Genomic DNA, 20,893 nt, shown 5'->3' on the forward strand with positions numbered 1-20,893 from the left:
TCTTACTCATCAAGTCTCGTTAAATCATGATTGCAGTTTTATCTAATCTTCATCAGGTTTACTGTAAATCTCACCCCAGGGTATATGTGAGCTTCATTTAGCCTATGTGAAATAATTACATTCATAAGTACTATTTTAATCTTTGGCAAATCATTTTCAAAACTATGTCTGTGAAATATTTGTTGTTAGAGCGATTTCAACCTGCCATAGCAGGAAAGTAGGAGTGTAACTAGTAAAATCAATGATGACTCTTTTCCACTAAGAGTCACAGTAGCACTCAGTTGAGTCACCATATGCAGCCTACGTAAATTTCATCCTGTTAATGTTATCACGTACGCCTTTCATTTTTATCTATTTATTTTCATACCAATATCTGCAGATTTACATTGATGTCGTCATACACATTATACAGATGCAAACCCACAGAGGAGACCATCCCAATAAATTAAACACTAAGTTTAGATTTGACTTTTGAAATTTGTTTGTAAGTTGAAATGAGTTCTTGTTCAAGTGGCATTTTTGTCAGTGAAGCCTTTTTAAAGAAAAGTTATATTCTGAATGTGAAATTATAGATATCCTGTAGCCTAGAAATCTAGATGCACCCTAGCGGCAGCAAATATACATTTTAATGATATAGGCTGGCTTGTCAGGCTAGATATCCTGATGAAAATAACAAAATATTGAAGGTACATGTCATATAGGCTACTTGCATCTGTTGGGCAGGTTGGCCACTGTGGTAGTTGTTTTGCATGTCACCACAACTAATGCAACAGCAGCGGCAAAATCAGATTTACAAGCTTTACATAAAATAACCCCGTAACACAAAATATTGGATTCCAGTCTCAAATTTGTACAATAATAATCTGTGTTGAACATAGACTGTCTGTAGCAATGTATTTGATGAATTTAGCCTAAATGGTAGGCCTCCTCAAGTGTTCCTGTTATTGTGGTGCATTTCATTCATGTGGGATGTCTCACACTGAAACAACACTGAACATATTTTTTGCCTTAAAATTGGCCCTTACTTCTTTTTTAAATGGCAAACATGTCTGTGGTCTCTGGGCTGTGCAGTTTGGAGAGCAGCCAGACAACCAGTCAATAGTGACCTCTACTGTGTCTGCAACATGAAATGAAAACACTGCATTGTGTTTTATACTCTCTCATACATTTTGTAGCCTATTCGCTGCATTATTACACACAGACCATTGGATTTGTAGGATGAGATTCATCTAGATTCATTATTGCTAAAAGTTTTTTCTTTTTTTCGAGATCTATTTTTACTTATTTAACATAAGTGTTTTTGCTGTGCTGTGTTACAGACCTCGCATGCGCGTATGCACATTGGTTGCGCAGGAGGCAGCCTTGTGAACACTCAGGAAAACTGACAGGGGATTGCCAAATCATTTCCTTGCCTGGGAATGACGTCCCTCCAGCACATTCCAGTTATATTTAGAGCCTATATATAGTGGAGTCGCCCCCTAGGCTTTGTTGACTCTGCAGCAGGCAGCAGCAGGAGATCATGGTAGTGCTAAAACGAGACGTCCTGAAACTGACACCATGTGACCTACATAATTATGATATTATTTGTGATTATTAAATGGTTTAATGTGTACCAGTGTATGATTTAGGGTGGGGTTTCATGAGGAAGAACACGATAATATTTTGCACATAAACAACATACACGACAAATAGAGGCAATTATGGCTTATAATGTGTTATTGTAAATTAAACCGGTGTTAAACATTGAGAGTTTAGTAAAGCGTGAACAAATTAAAGTGTATTGTTGTTCATATTGCGACACAGAGTCGAGTGACATGCCCCAAACCGGTTGAAATCCTCAGCTATGCTTTCTGGGTAAAGTGCGCCCCGGTATCCGCCCATATTCGCGTAAAGGAGGCCAACCTGAGCAGCTAGGCCGGACGCTGGATCAAATGGAAAGTTCAATCGATTAATTTGTGCCCTTTTTTTTCGCATGTTGTCGCTTGACTTCTGAGACGAGGTAGACAGACTTACATGCGGGCGTTTCGGTGTAAAATAGGAAATGCAGAGATCGTGTGAAACGAGAGGATTATCATCAGCTTGACTTGTTTGGTCGCTACTTCGGACGCGGAACTCCACTCGCTAAAAGGTAAAACAAATGGATAAGATTCATACATGTGTGTGTCCTTATAGGGTTTCGTTGCAACGTCGCACCCCCTCAATGTGTGGGTATTATACGGCGTCCGTTGTGTGACCACTGTTTAATCATATTAATACGGTGGGAAAAAGTCGTTTTCACAGTTTTAAGTGCAAACTACGCCCAATTGTTAACCTAACGCCTGGCCCTGCAATGCAGACCTTTGGGTTAGCCTCTCAATGGCGGCTTCAAAATCTGCACCCTTCCCTCGTTTTTGAATGAATGATACGGAGTTTATCCGGACATGCAGCGTGGACAATTGTGCTTTAATGAATTACTAATGTGAATCACATCGGTGTGTCGGCACATAGCAGGCTAGTTAGCTTACTTTTGTAGTAAGGGGCTGTGAGTGAGCGAGCTCCAGTGCTAAGCTAAGTAACAGCAGCAGCACAGCAGCATTCAGCAGCAGCACTCGGGGGTTTCACACAACCAAATCTGGCAACCCCGAGGGCACCGAGCAGTGGATTTAAATTAAACTCCTTTCGATTTTTAAGCCTGCTCTAGGTGTTTTGTTTTTGTTGTTGTTTTCGTTTTTTTTGCCTGCTTTAACAAAGCTCTGGGGCTTTCTTTAAGAAGTGCAAAGGCCTGTTTTTAACCACGGCTTCTTTAAAAAAAAATTGTTTTTACATAAGTGACAAACTGTTAAAAATAAAGTGTCTCTAATATTTACATGGCTGCTAATTAATGAATCGCTTGTTTCTCCATCAGCCCCCCCTTTACCCTGTTGGCTGACTTTTCTGACACTATGTTGTTTTACTCTCTCCACTGGGCATGGCCTTGTTGCCAGTTATAGTAAATATAAAGGTGTCAGCTTATGGCAAACAACACGAATGGCATAGTTATATTCTAAGACTGGGTTTTCCAATTTGAATAATACAGCATCATAGATTTACCTTAGATCATTAAACTGTAACGTGCATGGTGAATATGTCGACCTAAACGTGCTATACCGGCGACTACCATGTACATTAGTGCAAGAAAACCGATTTTACTCATTATCAAACAATAAAATAAGCTCCCTGTCTGCACATGTATTATGTATTGTATCAGTCACTATTATGTATTGTATCAGTCACTTATAGGTACTTTTTCTGCCTGATAGTACTAATCTTTCAAGTGTGATTGGACTGGTCTGTGACATTGTCAGTAATCTTATCTAGTCAGGTACAGATAAGATTTTTACTCCCTAATGGACAGAATAGCCTCACTGTTATATGTGTAAATCCCACACTTTGTTGGGTGTGACAGATAACATGTGGCTCATCATTTCAGGAGGGTATTTTAAAATGTGGAATATGTACCTCTGACGACCAAAACACCCATCAAACCACATTCTCATTTTTTGTTTGTCTAGACGAGGCAGTAATATTCAGCAGAGCTCCTCCCTGACTGCAGGCTGTGCAGAGCACTGAGCACTATGTACTGTAACTTCTGAAAAGGCCAGCTGCCACTATTGATGGTCGCTGCTCCACAAAGAAGTCAGACAGCAGAGAGCCTCCCAGTTGCTTGTCAATTTTGGAGCCTTAATGTAATGTCATAGATTTCTCCCTGGGGCTTGTGTCTGTTTTGCTGCTGTTACTCAGAAAATACTTCTAAATGTGTGTGGCTGGACACTTGATCACATAGGCTGCAGGGTTTTCATCATAACTACATTTATTCCTCTTACTTCGCTGCCTCAGTATTTGTGACATGAAGTCTGTAATTTTGTGTCACAGAAATAGCTATAATGAGAACCATTTTTTTTTATCAGTTTTAGACAGGCACCCATCAACATCAACCATTTATGTTTTGGAACTGATAATGATAAGTCTGATGAAGGTATGATGATGGTGTCCTCTGAATTCAGCAGCAGTTTTTCTTGTGTTTACATTCCCTCATTTGCACTTAATCTCTTTTAAATGAACTGTCACATTCTGTTTGTGGTGGTTGTTTCCTCTCCAAGATTATTGTTGAATTCTAATATGAGCATTTTACAATTTAAAAGCAAAATATGCATGATGGTATGGAATATAAATTTTCAAGGAATGCGGTTAGTATAATAGTATGTTGTTGTTTTTTAACATTAGTGTCTTGCATTGCTCGTTGTCAGACTTATATTAATAGTGGCAAATGGAGCTAGCCAAAAAAAAATGTTTTAAACAACAATTTAGTCCTCAAGAGTTTTTACCATCCACAGCAGAATATGATATCTTAAAGGGACAGTTCACCCTAGAATGATATTTCGCTCATTATCTACTCACCCTCATGTTGACTAAGGGCTGGGAGAAGTTTCAGATTCCTCCGTGGCTTCTCTGAGTTACAGGGGGTCTCGGCATAGCAGTGCATGTCCATATAACGGTTGCAAAGGGACACCGGAGCTCTTCGTAAAAAAACACACACAAAAAAACATCCAAATACCTCCATGCTGCTCGTATGTAATGTCCGTCTTGTGCTGAAGCCCCAAATTGCGTAATTGTCCCGAAAAAAATTAAATAAGTCTATATTTTAAGCTTGTTTGTAGCGGAAGCTTCTCGAAGCTCCTCTTCCTGGTCCGTCCAAATCTCGCGTGATTTGCGCCGGCGTCAGCATGCGTCAGTGCAGTTACTGCGAATCACGCGAGATTTGGACGGACCAGGAAGAGGAGCTTCGAGAAGCTTCCGCTACAAACAAGCTTAAAATATAGACTTATTTAATTTTTTTCGGGACAATTACGCAATTTGGGGCTTCAGCACAAGACGGACATTACATACGAGCATCATGGAGGTATTTGGATGTTTTTTTGTGTGTGTTTTTTTACGAAGAGCTCTGGTGTCCCTTTGCAACCGTTATATGGACATGCACTGCTATGCCGAGACCCCCTGTAACTCAGAGAAGCCACGGAGGAATCTGAAACTTCTTCCAGCCCTTAGTCAACATGAGGGTGAGTAGATAATGAGCGAAATATCATTCTAGGGTGAACTATCCCTTTAAGTGCAGAAAGGCGTACACTTCTGAGAGATGCACTTGTGTTCTGAACTATTCTTTCTAAAGCTTTCGATAGTGCCTCAGATGAATTGATGCTGTTGTCTGTGTCTCAAGAACGAGTGTTAATGTTCTTCTTTTTTTGGTCCCACAGGTGAATCATGACAGAATATAAGCTGGTAGTGGTGGGAGCTGGTGGCGTTGGCAAGAGCGCACTTACCATTCAGCTCATCCAGAATCACTTTGTGGATGAATATGACCCCACCATCGAGGTAAAGACACCCTGTGCATGCATGTGTGTGTGAGAGTGTTTGTGCACTCACGTTCACAACTGTCTTGATAGTTTTGTGTGTATTTTGGTGACGGGAGTTGAACAAGAAGAAACTCTTTTTAAAAGAAAAAAAAAGTTGTAGCAGGTTTTTCTGGTTTAAGTCCCAAAAAGACACCAAACAGGTTTTTATTAACTTTCCATGCATGTCTGCTCACCTGCTTTCTTTTGTTTTTATCATTGCAATCAATTATTGATGTAATAAACAGGTTCGAGCTTCACCATAGACTGTTTGAATACCAAATAACATGTGAAGGTGGTGTGACACTGTCTGCATCAGACTGTAATTATTTGTGTTGGATTAGATTTAGTGTCGCCATCAGCGGGAGTGCTTTTGACACAGTGGAAATTAGGACCTCATTACAATTTGAGGTCTGCTGGAAAATGGGAGTGTGCTACTACAACTAGAGAAAGGGCACTAGTTAAACGCAGTCTGGTGGTGTCTTTCAGAAAAATCACGCCATGATTAAACAATGTAAACAATTCTGTTTGAATTGATGATATAATGTATGCATTGCTTATGTCTTAACACATCTTTTTTCAAAAATAGTTTTATTTTATTTGTACTATGCCTAGGTGTCATTAAATGTAATAAAAGTATGTTTAATCACTGTATTACACCTAAACTTTATGAAGTTGCTCTTCGGACACTTAACTCTGCAATCCTGCTAACTCTCTGACCTCCTCCTCTTCCAGGACTCCTATAGAAAGCAGGTAGTGATTGATGGAGAGACGTGTCTGCTGGACATCCTGGACACTGCAGGTCAGGAAGAGTACAGCGCCATGAGAGACCAGTACATGAGGACAGGGGAGGGCTTCCTCTGTGTTTTTGCCATCAACAACACCAAGTCCTTTGAGGACATTCACCACTATAGGTGAGCTAAGAGACCAAACAGCAGGAGTCTTTGCACCCAGCATGAATGCAGTGTTTTTAACTGGAGCTAAAAGGGACAAAATTTCAGGGTGTCCCAATGTCTTAGTGGTATTTGGTGCTGACTCGGGGAGGCACAACGTCCGACGTTAGAGTCTAGTTAAGAAACCTTTATTGCACGTCATTTATCTTCCCTTAAAAACCCATAATTAAAATCAAATGATCCTTCTGTTGTGTCCATGCAGAGAACAGATCAAACGGGTGAAGGACTCCGAGGACGTCCCCATGGTGTTGGTGGGCAACAAGTGTGACCTCCCGTCCCGGACAGTGGACACCAAGCAGGCTCAGGACTTAGCACGCAGCTACGGCATTCCCTTTATCGAGACCTCAGCCAAAACCAGACAGGTGAGAGTCCAGCGAGAGACGACCACACCCTCAAGACTCAAACAGTTTAACTTTAACTTGAAGTCTGCCACTGAACTGCTGTGGCATCCATTCCACTGCAGGTCTGTAAGCGCATGACGAGTGGTCAGAAGTTGCATGCAGTCTCAGGTGTATTTATTTGATGGACACAGCGGTACCTGTATAAAATTTCGCTTTTGAAATCAAGTTTCAATTTTTCAGACAGATAAATTCATAGTAATTTTGACAGGAGCTCTTGCAGAGATTTGATAATTATGGCACTGGGATTATTATTATTATTATTAAGAAATGTTAAAGTGTTGAGTCATGGGGTGCTGTTGATTTGTGTTGCATTCAGTAGCTCTGATGGTCTTTTTTTTGTTAATAATAATGTTGCTTGGAAATGTCCTGGGCAATGTGCTGCACATCATTAAATCCTGTTTGGTTGATTGAATTTTTTATTTATGGGTGTTAATGTAATCATTGCATGCTTCTTTGTCGTGGCTATGTGAAATTACATCATCATTAGGGCCTTCTGGGATGAATCCCGCATTATAAATAATCAGCAAATCAGCGAATGTGTGTCAAGGAGTCTGCATGAAAGGACAAGCTGTCTGTAATTACTCAGAGGGGGCTAATGATTCTGCTTACCGGTTACTGTGACTGGGTGTTGGAAGATTAGCCACGGCGGACTCAGATCAAATGGTGTGTGTTGCGATGTTGCGAGCATGGCCGAAGGTGGCTGACGGGCTGAGGCAGTGATCTGTAAACACATCCTTCTCTGGTCTCTCTGACCTGGGGTGAATCACGGTTCCTTCTGGTACGGGGGGGAATTAACGACACAATGATTCATTCCTTATAGCTCTGTTCACCTATTCCTACCTGAGTGTACTGATAATTCACTACCTACACCGTGCTGCTGCTGTTGCTGGACCAGCAACTGTCTCTTTCAATCATAGCCACTCGGTGTTTTCTAAATCTCAGTAATCTCATCTGAGTTCTGTGGGCAATCTATAATTCATAATCAAAATTGATGTATTGCTTCCTTTATTTGTGGCTAGACAGTTAGTGATACTCCACCCTAATCTTTTTTTTTTTTAGCATTATTCTGTTGGAAGGTAACTGTATAAAGTTTTTTTTTTTCTGTTACAATGGATTTTTGTTTTCATGACAAAATTAAATATTAAAATTGTGTATGCTCAGTATGTTCCAGTATGTTGTGACAAGTTTTCAAGGCACAAGAAGGTATCAGAGCACCCACACTGAAAAATCCTCCTCTCAGCATGTTGCAAACCATCATTGTTTTGCCAAAATACGACTGCAGACACTTCTGCCTGCCTTGAAAACTTCTCAGCATTTAAATGCAAGCTAACCACAGCCCCTCTTTCTTGAGAAGAAATAAACTGCAAACCTTTTCAAGCCTACCAGAGGTTAGTGTTTGGTATTCACAAGGTAGATTTAGGGTGGAATATCAGTTTATGTAGATGATAAGGGAGGATAGACATGGCAGGTAGAGCCAGACTGATCAGTCTGCTTCTGCATCTGTAGGCTGTAACACATGCATCCATATGCTGTAGTATATCTCCCCCCTTGTATTCCTCAACATTGAGGAAAGTTGTGTCTCATACTGCAGAGAGTGGAAGATGCCTTTTACACTCTGGTACGGGAGATCAGGCTGTACCGGCTCAATAAGATCAGCAAGGAAGAAAAGACTCCGCGCTGTGTCAAGCTTAAAAAGTGTGTTGTGATGTGAAAGGGGTAAGTGTATGCAGCTGCGTGTCTCCCAGCTCTGTGTGTTTGTGTCTGTGTTGTTAGTTGGGACTGTGGAGAAGGCAATGGGATAAGACATGCAGTGAGAGCTGGTGCTTCATGGGTTCTCAAAGCTAACCTGCAGGTTTCTATCGGGGCTGTGGTGCGGTTCTTCTGACAGGAGGCTGAAACGCCTCCGTCCCCTCTCAGTGTCTCTGTATCATGGCTGATTATTGTCCAAGGCCGTTTTCACACTGGGTTAGTTTACTTCAGTCTGAACATGATCCTGAGGTACGTTTTGTTATTCTTTCCTTATCGCAGTGCAACTTTTTTTTAAATCCTCATTTGCACAAGGAAACATGACAGTGTCTGTGTGTGTGCACGATGATACCGTGATGTACAAGCAGGCAAAGCCACATGAGCATAATTGAAATAACACAACCATCCTAAAATTGGGGAAGGGGGAAAAAAAACAAGCACCCTGTAGATAAAAAGGACATGCATAACACAAAGCCTTGGTTGTCCTCTGCTCATTAACCAATGAAATGCATTCTCACAAAAAAAAAATTCCTCCTGTAACATTGACAGATTTTCTTACAAGAGGACGCACAAACACATTTAAGTTCTGACTGTGCACAAGCTGTGATATAGTTGGCTCAGAACCAGCCAGATCACTCCCTTCAGTTTGGCTTTGTTCTGAAAAAGGGTGCATATGATCAAATTTCCCAGCAAATTCCTGAATTTGGACTGTAAACAACCAGTGTGAAAGCGTCCTGATCTGCTGAAATCAACATGAAGAAAAGAGGTTTGGGCTGACGAGGCGACGTGTGATTTTATTTTTATTTTTTTAAAGAGAATATGGTGAATCTGGGACCAAATCATGATGCAATGAGATGTGTGTAAGATGGATGTGTGTTAAGAAACAAGCAGATAATGTTGCGAACAAAAACAAAATTGTGCTTGTATGTGCATATTACATGTGTGTGCGTATGTGGGGTGACACAATTTTTCTTCCCAACACAAATCCCCTTCATCTTTTATTCTCTCATTTCTTGCTCTCTTTGTCACAAACCTGCTGTGACTTCACACTCCTTTACTCTGCAGCTCCTTTGCAGATTCAGCATCACATTGACTGCGCTATCCAAACTGCTCCAGTGCTCCCGAAAATTTGCCTCGATGTGGCATCAGCAGACACTGGCTGCTGTTACATGGAGCCTATTATTCACCAGTAATCTGGCCAAGAGCTCAGCAAGAATATGAAAGCCTCATTTAAACACCCCAGGCACAATAAATTGGCTCATTTAAAAAAGAAAAATCATTCAGTTTTAAAGTGGCGGTTTAAAGCTCTTAATAAACTGTTAGAATATCACACGCTCGACTACTTTACTTAAATCAAAGCTGTTCACCTGAGGAAGATGTACCACTCTCTGGTCTTATTTATAGCTCATGAGTTATTTTTTCCAAGTGGTGCATCTTTCCCTGGGGAACCGTGTTTGAATAGTTTTATGTTTATTAGTTTGTTGGGTGATAAACAGAAGGTTCGCCTTCTGCTCAGTAACTGTTGGTAGAATATTTTTATAAAACTGTTGCTTCACTTTAAACCCACAGCAGTAAACTAGTATTAGTGCCAAGAGCTCGATGGAGATCCATCTTTTTTCTTTCTTTCTTTTTTTTTTTTTTTTTAACCATTTGTTTGCGTTGGCGGACTGCACGTAGATTATTGGAAATGTAAACAGGACAACTTGTTCTGTCACTTTATTTAGCAGCCATTTAAACACATTGTGGGAGTAACTTGGGCGGATTACATTCAGTAGGAAGGCAACTGGCTCATGTAACTGCAGCTACTGTTTGTGTAGTTGTCAGCGGGAACACTCTGACTTTTAGTCTGTAATACATAACACCACAGTTATGTTTGATCACTCAGCTGTGTCTCACATAGCCTGAACTGGATTGATGAATTAACCCGCACTCTGAGGTGTGTCACGCAGCGCTGATGCTGAAGTACACTTGGCAGAAGATCGGTTCAAACAGGACCATGATGACATTATCCAAGATCATTTAGGGGGGGAGGGTTTACAAAAATTAAAATTAACAGCTATGGCCATAACCAAAGTGTTTTGGAAAAAATGCTTTTGTTTGTCTTTGCCATTCAAGGAGTGTTGGTTGTCTGATTTCTAGTTTTGGGCACAGCTGTGAACAGAAGGTTTAATCTGTCCCCATTAATTAAATTTCACCTCATAATTAAAAAATATATGTCGATCTTTAAATTGTGACCTAGTTCTGAATTATTTATTTGGTAATTTCTTGTCTGGTATAGAAATTCTAACTGGTAACTCTAACAATGTATTTTTTGTCTTTTTTCCAGGGCGTCGATGATGCCTTTTACACATTAGTGCGAGAAATCCGGAAGCATAAGGAGAAGATGAGCAAGGAGGGCAAAAAGAAGAAAAAGAAGTCCAAGACAAAGTGTACACTTATGTGAATAATCGCCCCTTTTCAAGACAGACTAAAAAAAGAGAAACTATGTTGAACAGTTAAAGTAAAACATTTTGTACATTACACTAAATTATTAGCTCCTTCTCAACACCCACCACACTGAATACTAAACCTGACCTGATTTTTCTGCCTTTCTGTTATTTGCTACTTTGACATCAATAAGCTTTATTTTCAGTTTAGTGCCAGTTGCCCACGTGTTGGTCCAACAAACAGCCTGTTTGATTTTATAGGATGATGATGATGATGATGATGATTTGGATAATTTTATATAACTGTGAGCTTATTGCATCAGAGCTCATACTTGACAAATTATCATTGATAACTTAGTTTTTTTTCTCCCTTTGCTTAAAAGGTCATGACATGTAATGCCCTTTTTTTTTTAAAAGTATGGGATGCCAAAGAAAGAGTTTCCATCCCAACTCTTGTAGATAAAACAGACATGAAGAAAGGACCAACATTCAGCCAGATGAGATCCAAATGTCCCAGCCACTGTGTAATGTCCCCATCTCCTATTGACCTCTAGGTAAGACTTAGTTATGTCACTGATATAAGTATGCATGCAGTCCTACTCTTCTCCGAATGTTTTAATACCCTAATTAGCTATTAATTATTTTGCAATTTGTCAATGCTTTGTACTATGTGGGGAGTGATTTCTTGCCTACATGAGAAGTTTCTTTCTTTCTTTTTTATTTTCTTCTTGCATGCGTTGTGTCCCAGGTGACATGGGTATTGCAAACTCCCTCTGGTTGATATGGTTAACAGAGCCAGCAATGAGGACCTCTGACCCAAGTCTAGCTTTTCAGGTTTATAAATGATCAATAATTGCTTTTGTCAGAAAGAAATCAGCCATTTTGGCGTCATAAATGACAGATTTAATGATACACGATGGTCTGGATTTTTACTCATTTTGTGATGATAAAATGGGACGAGCAGCCTCATTTTGTTGGTCAGAGTCATTTTATGTTGCAGGGATCGATGCCACGTCACAAGCTTGTGTTGAAAGGCTTGTTTGGCTGTACTGGTTACATATTTCCTGCTCTTCTTTTCTCTAAGGTTTGACTGCAGGATTGTGTTTATTCATCCTGACAAAAATAGTTTTTATTGGAATTTGTTCCACCAGGTTGTCAATTGAATTTATGAATTAACAATTGAAGGGTTTGCCTGTCAATATTCTCCTGATAGAGGGCGTAATATCTAAACGGATTGCTAGTTTAAATACTAAATTTGAGGGGTTGTGATTCTCCGGTGTCTACCACAGAGGTGTCATGCTTGGCTCTAGAAAGCAGAATGCATATTTTGAGCAGTTTTCAGGAATATTTCTCTTGGGTTGGTGTTACAGAGGTTGTTTTTAAAAAAAAAAGAAAAAAAAGTTGTCCAAATGGATTTTCAGATTCTTCCATAAGTGGAGTTTTTCAGAGAGATGCTTGGATTCGTGTCCTGAAGTGTTGACATTTTTTGGTGGGCTGCCTTTCAACAGGAATGATTGTCCAGCGGAATAATTTGTCATCTTCTCTCACCAAGCTCATGTGTCGTGGTGATGTAACTGGAACTGATGTTTGTAAATGAGGCAGTAATTGCCATAAAATTGGTTTTTAGAGAAAACTGTCTGAATTTATTAAAAAAAAAGTCCTAGTTTCTTTCCCGGGTCAATCCATATTTCACCTTTTTTTCCATCATATTTACAAGCTGTTCCCTGGGGGGGGGGTTGGTTATTTGCCTTTTTATTGTTTGCATGAGGTGCTACATTTTAGATGGCAGAAAAAGCCAAGGCAGAGCAACAGTTACTTTGTCCTATGTGCCCATGAAATGCACAAAATGTTGTTTTAGGTGAGTGGAGGTATTGATACAGAAAATCCAGACATGACATGTTTTGCTTTCAGGGTTAATGAATTTTGACCCAGTTTATAATTACCTCTTTTTCTCATGAAGTAGATGATAACTGTTAATGCGATTTTTAATTAAGCGACCCTCTTGTTAACAATACTGTTTCAATAGTAGTTTTACTGAAATGTTTGAAATGTTCCTCTTCCTTTTTTTGCGTGCCAACAGCTGATTTCTGAAATGTATCATTTATACCTGGATCGTATTTTAACAACCTTTGTATAGTTGTGATACTGAAAGGTGCATATTTTGTAAATTGTGCTTCATTTCGTTGGTGTGTCTAAATGAATGTTGCTTTAATGGAGTTTCACTCCGCTCTGTGTATGTGACTAGAGTGTGACTGGGTCCAGGTCTAGGGAAGTGAATGAATGACCACTTTACAACACACCTGTTGTGGGCAGTGTAGAGTGGTGATCTGATCTCAAATGAGTCTATTTTTTGCCATGAATCTCACCACTCCTATTTAATGTGTAATAAAGAACAAAGTAAAGAGGAATTCAACTCTGTGTTTCCTTTGCAAAGTTTCTTCTGCTTCTCTTCAAAACTTTTTATCACGTTTTATCACACTTGAATGAACTAGTTGTATGTTTGCTTCATCACAGCAAATCAGACACACAGAACATATATGATATTGACACTAATGTACAGTATCATAAATATCTGAACTTTTCCAGTTTTCCAGGACGTGTATTTTGGTAGTTGTTACCTTTTGATGAGTTAAGATCACATCAGCGTTCCCCAGCAGGTGGCACTGTTCACTCATTTTGTCAGATGTGTTTCTTAAAGGCCACAAACTCTATGAAGGGGCCATTCTCCAAATGCTCTCACTTCCAGACACACTGAACCTACTTTTAGCTTTTACAAGTCGTGTACATTTTCCAGAATAAACCAAGACTAAATCTGTTCATTTCAGCCAGAGGGAGTAAAAAAAAAATCAGACAGGCATTATGAGCAGAAATGTTCCCAAGATGCAGGGAGAGTCATGTTTTGTTTGGATAAATCTTGTCATGCATTGTCAAGTTGATATGTTTGAAAATGTCAAAATCAGCTAGAGTAAAAGTTTCAACATAATATCAGTGTTCAGGGGAGATATTTCAAATGACAGTTGTTTTGTGGCTCATTGTAAACAAATCATTCTTACTGCCTTATAAAAGAAAAAAAAACGGGTGGCATAATGTTAATTACTGAGGCATTAAAATCCTTTAATTACTCTCTTTTAACTTTGTAAGAGATTAAATTGCACGGAAAGTGGTAAACCTGATTAACCAGTATGTCTAATAAATGCTTTATATTGGATTAAATATTTTGAGATGACTCATTAAGTGACTCGTTGTAATTAAGTATATCCCAAAATTAGATTATTATTCCGCAGTCGGTCCAGTGCTCTGCTGTAGCACAGTGAGGAGAGTCTCCTCAATACTAGCATGTAGCAAATTATCATGTTAAATAGATAAGTCTAAACGAATTCACTGCCTTTAAGCAATACTAATATCAATATTAAAATGTTTCTAACTGTGTTCAGATATTAATTTACAGTATGTGAGGCACAATGAATCAATTTGTTTGCATGTAGCTTTAAATCAAAATAAAGCAAAACTGAAGAAAGAAATATTGTGGACTCACTTTAAATGCATTGATTAAGCTGATGCAGTGAATTGGTTTGCAGGTCTTGCAGAAAATATGAGACTTACCAAAGAAAAGTATTTTAGCACTGTGACTATAGCGATGGCTACAAAATTAGCCTCACTGAAGGGATTTTTGTTATGAAGCATCATCATACTCAGGCTCTCTGTAGTGGTACAGCACAGCTTCAACATGATGAACTGCTAACTCGTTATACCCACATGACACTGGTTTGATGTTGCAACAGTAATAAAGATATTTAGCTAACGTCGATTGGCCATAAAGTGCAAAAAGGCTTAGTATTAATCAATTCAGCTATACAGCAGAGAATAAACAACTCAGGGGAAAGTGACACTGATGCATGATAAATAATACACTGTTGATGTCCTGTTGTTGTGAATGAGCCAGCATGCATTATCTGACCACCACTGTGCCTCTGAACAAGAATCATTTCAGACCTGATACTTCTCCATCGTGCTATGAAAAGGTATTTTGATGTACTTATTAGAATAAACTGCAGGACTATTTTTGATCATTTTGATTCTTGCTTTCTCCATCTTTATTTTTAATGTGCTCTTTCCCACTAACTCCTCCTGTTGTTGACTAGGACCATTATAGTTCAAGTCTATTTTGCACAACATCTCATCAGCCTCATTTACTCATGTTCTGTACTGAAGAGCGGAGAGCAACTTGAGACGCATTTAATTCAGCCAGCACTGGTAATCCATAACTTTGAAGAAGTTTTCTGAGTGCATGAGTGTGCAAAGAATCATCAGAATAGTCTAAGCTTGAAAGAAATTCATCTTATTTTCATATTAATGTGCTTCTGTTTTCTGCATGCGTATGGAACTCCCTCTGGGGCCTGGTTTGTTCATTTTCTATAACTCCCCCGGCAGCATAAAATGTTTAACTGCCTGCTGAGGTTACATTATGACCTTTCTGCCAAGACAAGCAAAAGTAATGGTGAATAAATATTGGGAGGTTCCTAATCAGATAAGGATTATTTTTTCTAGAGGGAAAACTGCACAAGGATAATCATATACTTGTAGCAGACAAATATGATGGATATATGTTGCTGAAACTTGTCCAATATGATAAACAATAACATGACAAAAATGTAGTAAAACATCCAGTTGCAATTAAATGATCCATTACAGCAGTCTAATGGGATTTTAAAAATGTCTTATTGCTCCTTTAAATTGAGTGTGAGCGCCACTCTTTCTTTTCACCTCCTCAATACATGACCTTTTGAAATATTCATATATATATTTGGAGTCTCTGCTGTTCTTGTTCCATCTATAACATTTATTCAGTATATATTTGCCCTTATTGATGCCTGTAACTTTGTTAAGAATTCATAACAGGGGCGTCTGTGGGCGATCTGACTTTCTGCGTTGTTTAGAGACTGTTGGATTTTATTTGTAAAGTGATAAATTACACACTTTACTTAACATGAAATCATGCACACAATTAAAACCTTTGTTTCATTCCACAATTTAATTGAATCAACTGAACCCAATTGAGAATTTCCAAATCTGTTTTTATATTTCCCTGAACAGTTAAGATTGCTATTGTGATCACAGACGGAGGCGACCTGTGTTTCAACTCTCCGGCCACTGTATCATTTGATGGACAACATCCCACCAAAAATACAAAAACAAAATATTTAAAACCAGCAGCAGTGTCAACAAATTTCTGCCAGTCTTTATGTTTGCTGGGTGTTTCAGAAGTAAACATGATCTGTATTGGCATTGCTTCATATGAATCTCCTACCTGCTAGCCTCTATGTGACAGTGGTTGTCCTCTGGCTTCGACGTGCAGGATTGCGTGTTGCAGGATGTGCTTGTTTAGTCATATTCAGTGAAGGGGAATGTCATGTAGCATCAAAGATGAGATATTTTCCCTTGCAGATTTCCAAGAAATAAATGCCAGCTAGATCATGACCAGAGACAGTATACAAGCTTCAAAAGGACAGGCCTGTGTATGTGTCATATACAGACGATTCTGGGGTAATTGGCTGCATAACAATGTTTGATGTAGAGGCAACCTGTATAGCTGTTTCCTCTTTTGGACTATAGTCTTATAGTGAAAACATCTTATTGACATGGCAGTTATGATGATCATTAATGACTCCTTTTCACGCTGTTAGCCAAATATAAATTAAAAGTGGCAAGTGTTATAAGCTGTTTTGTTCTAATAGGCTATTTGAATTTTCTTTCCATTATAATTATTCTACACTGGATGTGCCGAATAGCTTGTTTCAGAAGAAGTTAAGTTGTTTCCAAACTGTTGCTGTGAAGAATAAACTATGTTAACACATTGTGACAAGCTCCATTACTCTTTCTTCTTAAACAATGGGGCTATGGTGCCTGCCACACAGCAGCCAAGAGTGAAAAAGAGAGGAGCTCTAATGAATTATGCAGAGAGAGCTTTCTCTCAGCCTGACAGTCTGAAACCAGCCTGGAGAAAATTGTAAGAGAAGTACGAGTCAGTGCAGCCATCACAAATCCCCCTGCCCTCCCCCCGAGGGACCACTGAGGCCAAGGCCTGTCAGTCAAGCGCCCCCTCCCTGAACTGTAATCTGGGGACAGCGCTGAGAAGCCTGCAGGTCTGATAAAGTGCTGAAAAGATGCCCCAAAAACTCTAGGGCTCCTGTCAGGCAGAAGGGCGGGGGTGGAAAAGACACAGCAAATGTTCCTAAATTGCCAACAACAAGCCTCACACTGGTTCCACACATAACCCAGACTGGCAAATCCATCTGCCCTGCTGCCCACTGTACAGAGCAAGCTCATGCACCATCCCCACTTCTGACCCCTGTGACCATGTGCAGAGGGGTGAATTGACAATCATCTGACTGTCTGACCTCTGCCTTGTTAGTGCACGGAGCAAGAGAATTTCCTTTTTATTTTAATGAGGCGTGGCTTCCCTCCCTGGCAGGCAAGCTGAGTGCGGGGCAAGAAAAAAAAAAGAAGAAAAAAAAGGCGCAGTCTGGTAATGAGAGGCCAGAAGGTTCAGGTGTCTTCAAACTGCAACACAGAGAAGAGACTTAATACAGACGTGTTTTCACCGGCCCCGGAGGAAACGGAGAGCTGGATGAATATTCATGGAGAGGTGATGAATTGTGTTGCCTACAGCGGCGTGCCACTTTGAAAGCCCTCATGCTGCTTCTTTTATCACAGGAGGTCCTTGCCACTGAACCTCACGGGCCACAACACAGCGCCCCAGCATCCAACTACCAATTATCATCTGAGATCATTAACTTGTTATGTTGACACAAACACTGCAATTTCAGATGCCCTTCTTTATTCAAATGACCCTATGCACGAGGAGTGGCTGACGGAGTTGATTGGATTTTTTTCTGGCTTGCATCGCAATCACTCAACAAGTGATGTTTGGACACAAAATTAATGAACAGCGAGCAACGCTTTGAACTGTGTGCGCGCTGTGTTTCAAGATGGATAAACAAGCTTCATAATATCTTACAAAGTATGCATCTGCACAGATTGATACAGTAATGGCACACTGTTGAATGTTTTTACTTTGCTCTATTCAGGCAGCAATCCGCTCGTAATGATTGTAAGTCACAAGGCAAAGAGATAAGGGGATGGAGCGGTGGAGGCGGAGCGGGGTGGAAGGCCTGGGGATTGAGCAGCGTCATGTTCACCAGCCCCAGACGGGTGATTCATACCATCCTCATCACTGGCAACAGACAGGACATCCAGGCCTTTATTACCTCCATCCATCACCATCACTTCATCAATCTGAGCTCCTGTGAGCCAGCTCTCCAACCAGTCCCCAAACACCCATCCCAGCGCACTGCCGGACAGAGATTTACACCCACCCACTGACACCCTCTCCCTCTCTTGCTTTAACAAACACACGCACACACACACACGCACAAAAACAAGAGAGATGAGTTTCTGTGTCGATTTTAGACACACACGGTGAACGAGATGAAAAAAAAAGGGAGTGTGTAAAGGCCATTCTGCAGCCAGACATGGTGTGAAGCTGTTCCCCTAAGGGCCTCTGGCTGACAGGCTATCCTGCATTCTGAAAGCCACTTACACTTCAGCCACATCATACCACCTGCTGCTGCTGACCAATGTGTCAGAGAGCCATATCATGATGGATACACTAAGCTGTGGGAGAAATCATTAAATCATTCCCACTCTCCCCCATGATAAAAACCCTGCAAACTGCAACACCATACACGCACAACACAGGACTTGGTTTTCTTCTTCAGCTGGACCCAATATCATGAAACATCTTTGCAGTCTAATGCAACCAATTAAAATTCTTCTATAGATTCTACCTTCTTGTTGTCATGTCAAAAAAGGTTTCAAGAGAGCTCTGTAGTTTGTGAAGGTGTTACCGAAGATAACATTATGTGTCAGGAGACCGGGATGGCATTAGTCCGCTGTCAGTTAATCCCATGAAAGGACCCAAACCAATAATGTGTTTGTCCATCTCTCGTTACTATCTGACTTCATTACTTTGTCTCAGCCCCAAACCTATCCCCACTGAAGATTTTCAGCTTTAGACCTGTGTTCATTGTTTTGTTTTTTAATTATTAATTTTGGAGACAGTGGAATGAGCCTGAAATGCAACACCTGAGCATCATTACTTTATGAAGTTGATCTGGAAAATATGTCAACAAATATTCTCAGTGTTGACACATCCAGCAATTACAAGGCAACGTGAGCTTTTACTTAATACTCACCCTCCTTTTCATGGTTTGATCTCCACCAACTCTCATGGGAAATATCTGGTTGTTTAGCAGCTACTAGAGCCATTAGCTAACCAGCAGCTAATTGTGTCTGTCTAGTAGGCTGTTGGTGCTGGTGCAGGTGGTATTGAGTGGGTATTCATACTAATGAAGAAAAACATGTCATCCAGTGTGATAGTGTGGCTCATGAATCTGGTTTTATTAGTTTGCAACTCTGGCGTCTATGGTTCAGACTGAGTAATAAGCTATTTCATACTTACAGGTAATGTTAGTTGGATCAATTAATTTATTGGCAGTGCCTAAGGCTGTAAACTCCCTAATAGTACTTGTTGACACCAAATCTTTTTGAAAGAGCCATGGCCAGTGGAGAAAGTCCAACTCAGTCATGTGACTTCTAGCTAAACAATGGTGAAAATATGGTCACTCAGTCAGTCACAGGATATCCTTAAATGCATTCACAGTATTCTGTCCTCTAAAGTAGGTATTTCAAAGTGAAAACATTATGAATACAGGCTAAATATTAAAAAACAAACTTGCATATCAAAGCGACTGAATCCGAACCTCTCTATTCAAAAATAATAAGCGTTCTCCTTTCATTATGCACCTGGTTCCTGATTGATCATTAGATGATGCAGTTATTTATTCACAAATATTTTTCTAGTCTGTGTGGGTTTTTTTTATGCTCACAGACTTTCTAACTTAAATAAATCATTGTTGTGAATTATTGTTGTGATATACACTGCGGGAAGAGAAGTACATGCTGAGACCATATGTGAAGGGGATTTAAAGGACAAAAAGAAAACCAATCACTTTTGGACATCATGTCATATTGATTTATGGCTGCTATTATAAACTCCTCTACCTATTCCGTACATCCATGTACACAGACCTTTGTCAGAGTATAAGCTGCGACGCAGAGGGTGTCATTAGAGAGTATGAATATAGCCAACTTGGGGGAGATAAATCAATGTTCTGTTCAGAGAAACATTTCACTCTGAGCCTTGTAGCATTATTGATTGAGGCACCACATAGTGTTCCACCAGTGGCTTTAATTTATTTAAAAAACATGTTGAATACACTTAGATTTTGTTTTCTCAGCCTTTTAAGCCAGGCTTGATTTTCTTTTATAAGATCCAGTGCTTAGAGGAAAAACACAGGCTGTGAGAGCAGCACAGTTTCTTAGAGATGTTTACTTGCTTGACCAAATTATGGTAAGTGAAGAGAGATGGAAGGAGGGGTTTAACAGAGGGAGATAGGGGGAAGACACTTTTAATGTAAGTGTCTATCAGCGTGGTGATGTTTGGGTAATGGTGGTTTCCGTGGTTACAAAGCGAACGGCAAACACACTAAAGGGAGAGACATCTTGTGCTTTTGGGGGGCACAAGTTGGGAACCTGGCTTTACAAATACCTCCTTGAGTGCTTTATTGAGACTTATTCGCAGTGCTTTATTCACAGTCTATTAACATGCATGTGCATTATGGGATTCCTGTGTGCTTGTGTGTGGGTTTCTACGCATCTGGATGCACTGTAGGATATTACATTCACACTCTCATACCCAGATATAAAGAGGCGAGCCAGAATACAGAGGATACTGAATAATAATTTGTTTCACTGGCAGCTATTCAAAGTTACAGTCTGTCACGCTGGCATTATGCAGAGCAAGCAGAATGCACAATCTGATACCAAATATCTGGTCTGAA

At 40.0% G+C, this 20,893-nt stretch overlaps 1 protein-coding gene across 2 annotated transcripts; it reads left to right on the forward strand.

Moving 5' to 3' along the window:
• The first annotated feature begins 1,879 nt into the window (after positions 1 to 1,879).
• On the forward strand, positions 1,880 to 13,339 carry kras (KRas proto-oncogene, GTPase). 2 transcript variants are annotated; one of them, XM_085779566.1, is made up of 6 exons: positions 1,880 to 2,128; positions 5,271 to 5,388; positions 6,141 to 6,319; positions 6,561 to 6,720; positions 8,351 to 8,475; positions 10,832 to 13,339. In XM_085779566.1, exons 2-5 carry the CDS (start codon positions 5,278 to 5,280, stop codon positions 8,468 to 8,470), a joined length of 570 nt encoding a protein of 189 aa, XP_085635692.1. In that variant the 5' UTR covers positions 1,880 to 2,128; positions 5,271 to 5,277; the 3' UTR covers positions 8,471 to 8,475; positions 10,832 to 13,339. The 2 variants fall into 2 exon arrangements, with proteins under 2 accessions (XP_085635692.1, XP_085635693.1); XM_085779567.1 differs by lacking the exon at positions 8,351 to 8,475.
• The last annotated feature ends 7,554 nt before the right edge of the window (positions 13,340 to 20,893 follow it).

The sequence above is a fragment of the Trachurus japonicus genome, chromosome 6 (genome assembly GCF_045865225.1).
Source record: "Trachurus japonicus isolate A0001 chromosome 6, Traja_1.0".
In the NCBI taxonomy this organism is placed as follows: domain Eukaryota; kingdom Metazoa; phylum Chordata; class Actinopteri; order Carangiformes; family Carangidae; genus Trachurus; species Trachurus japonicus.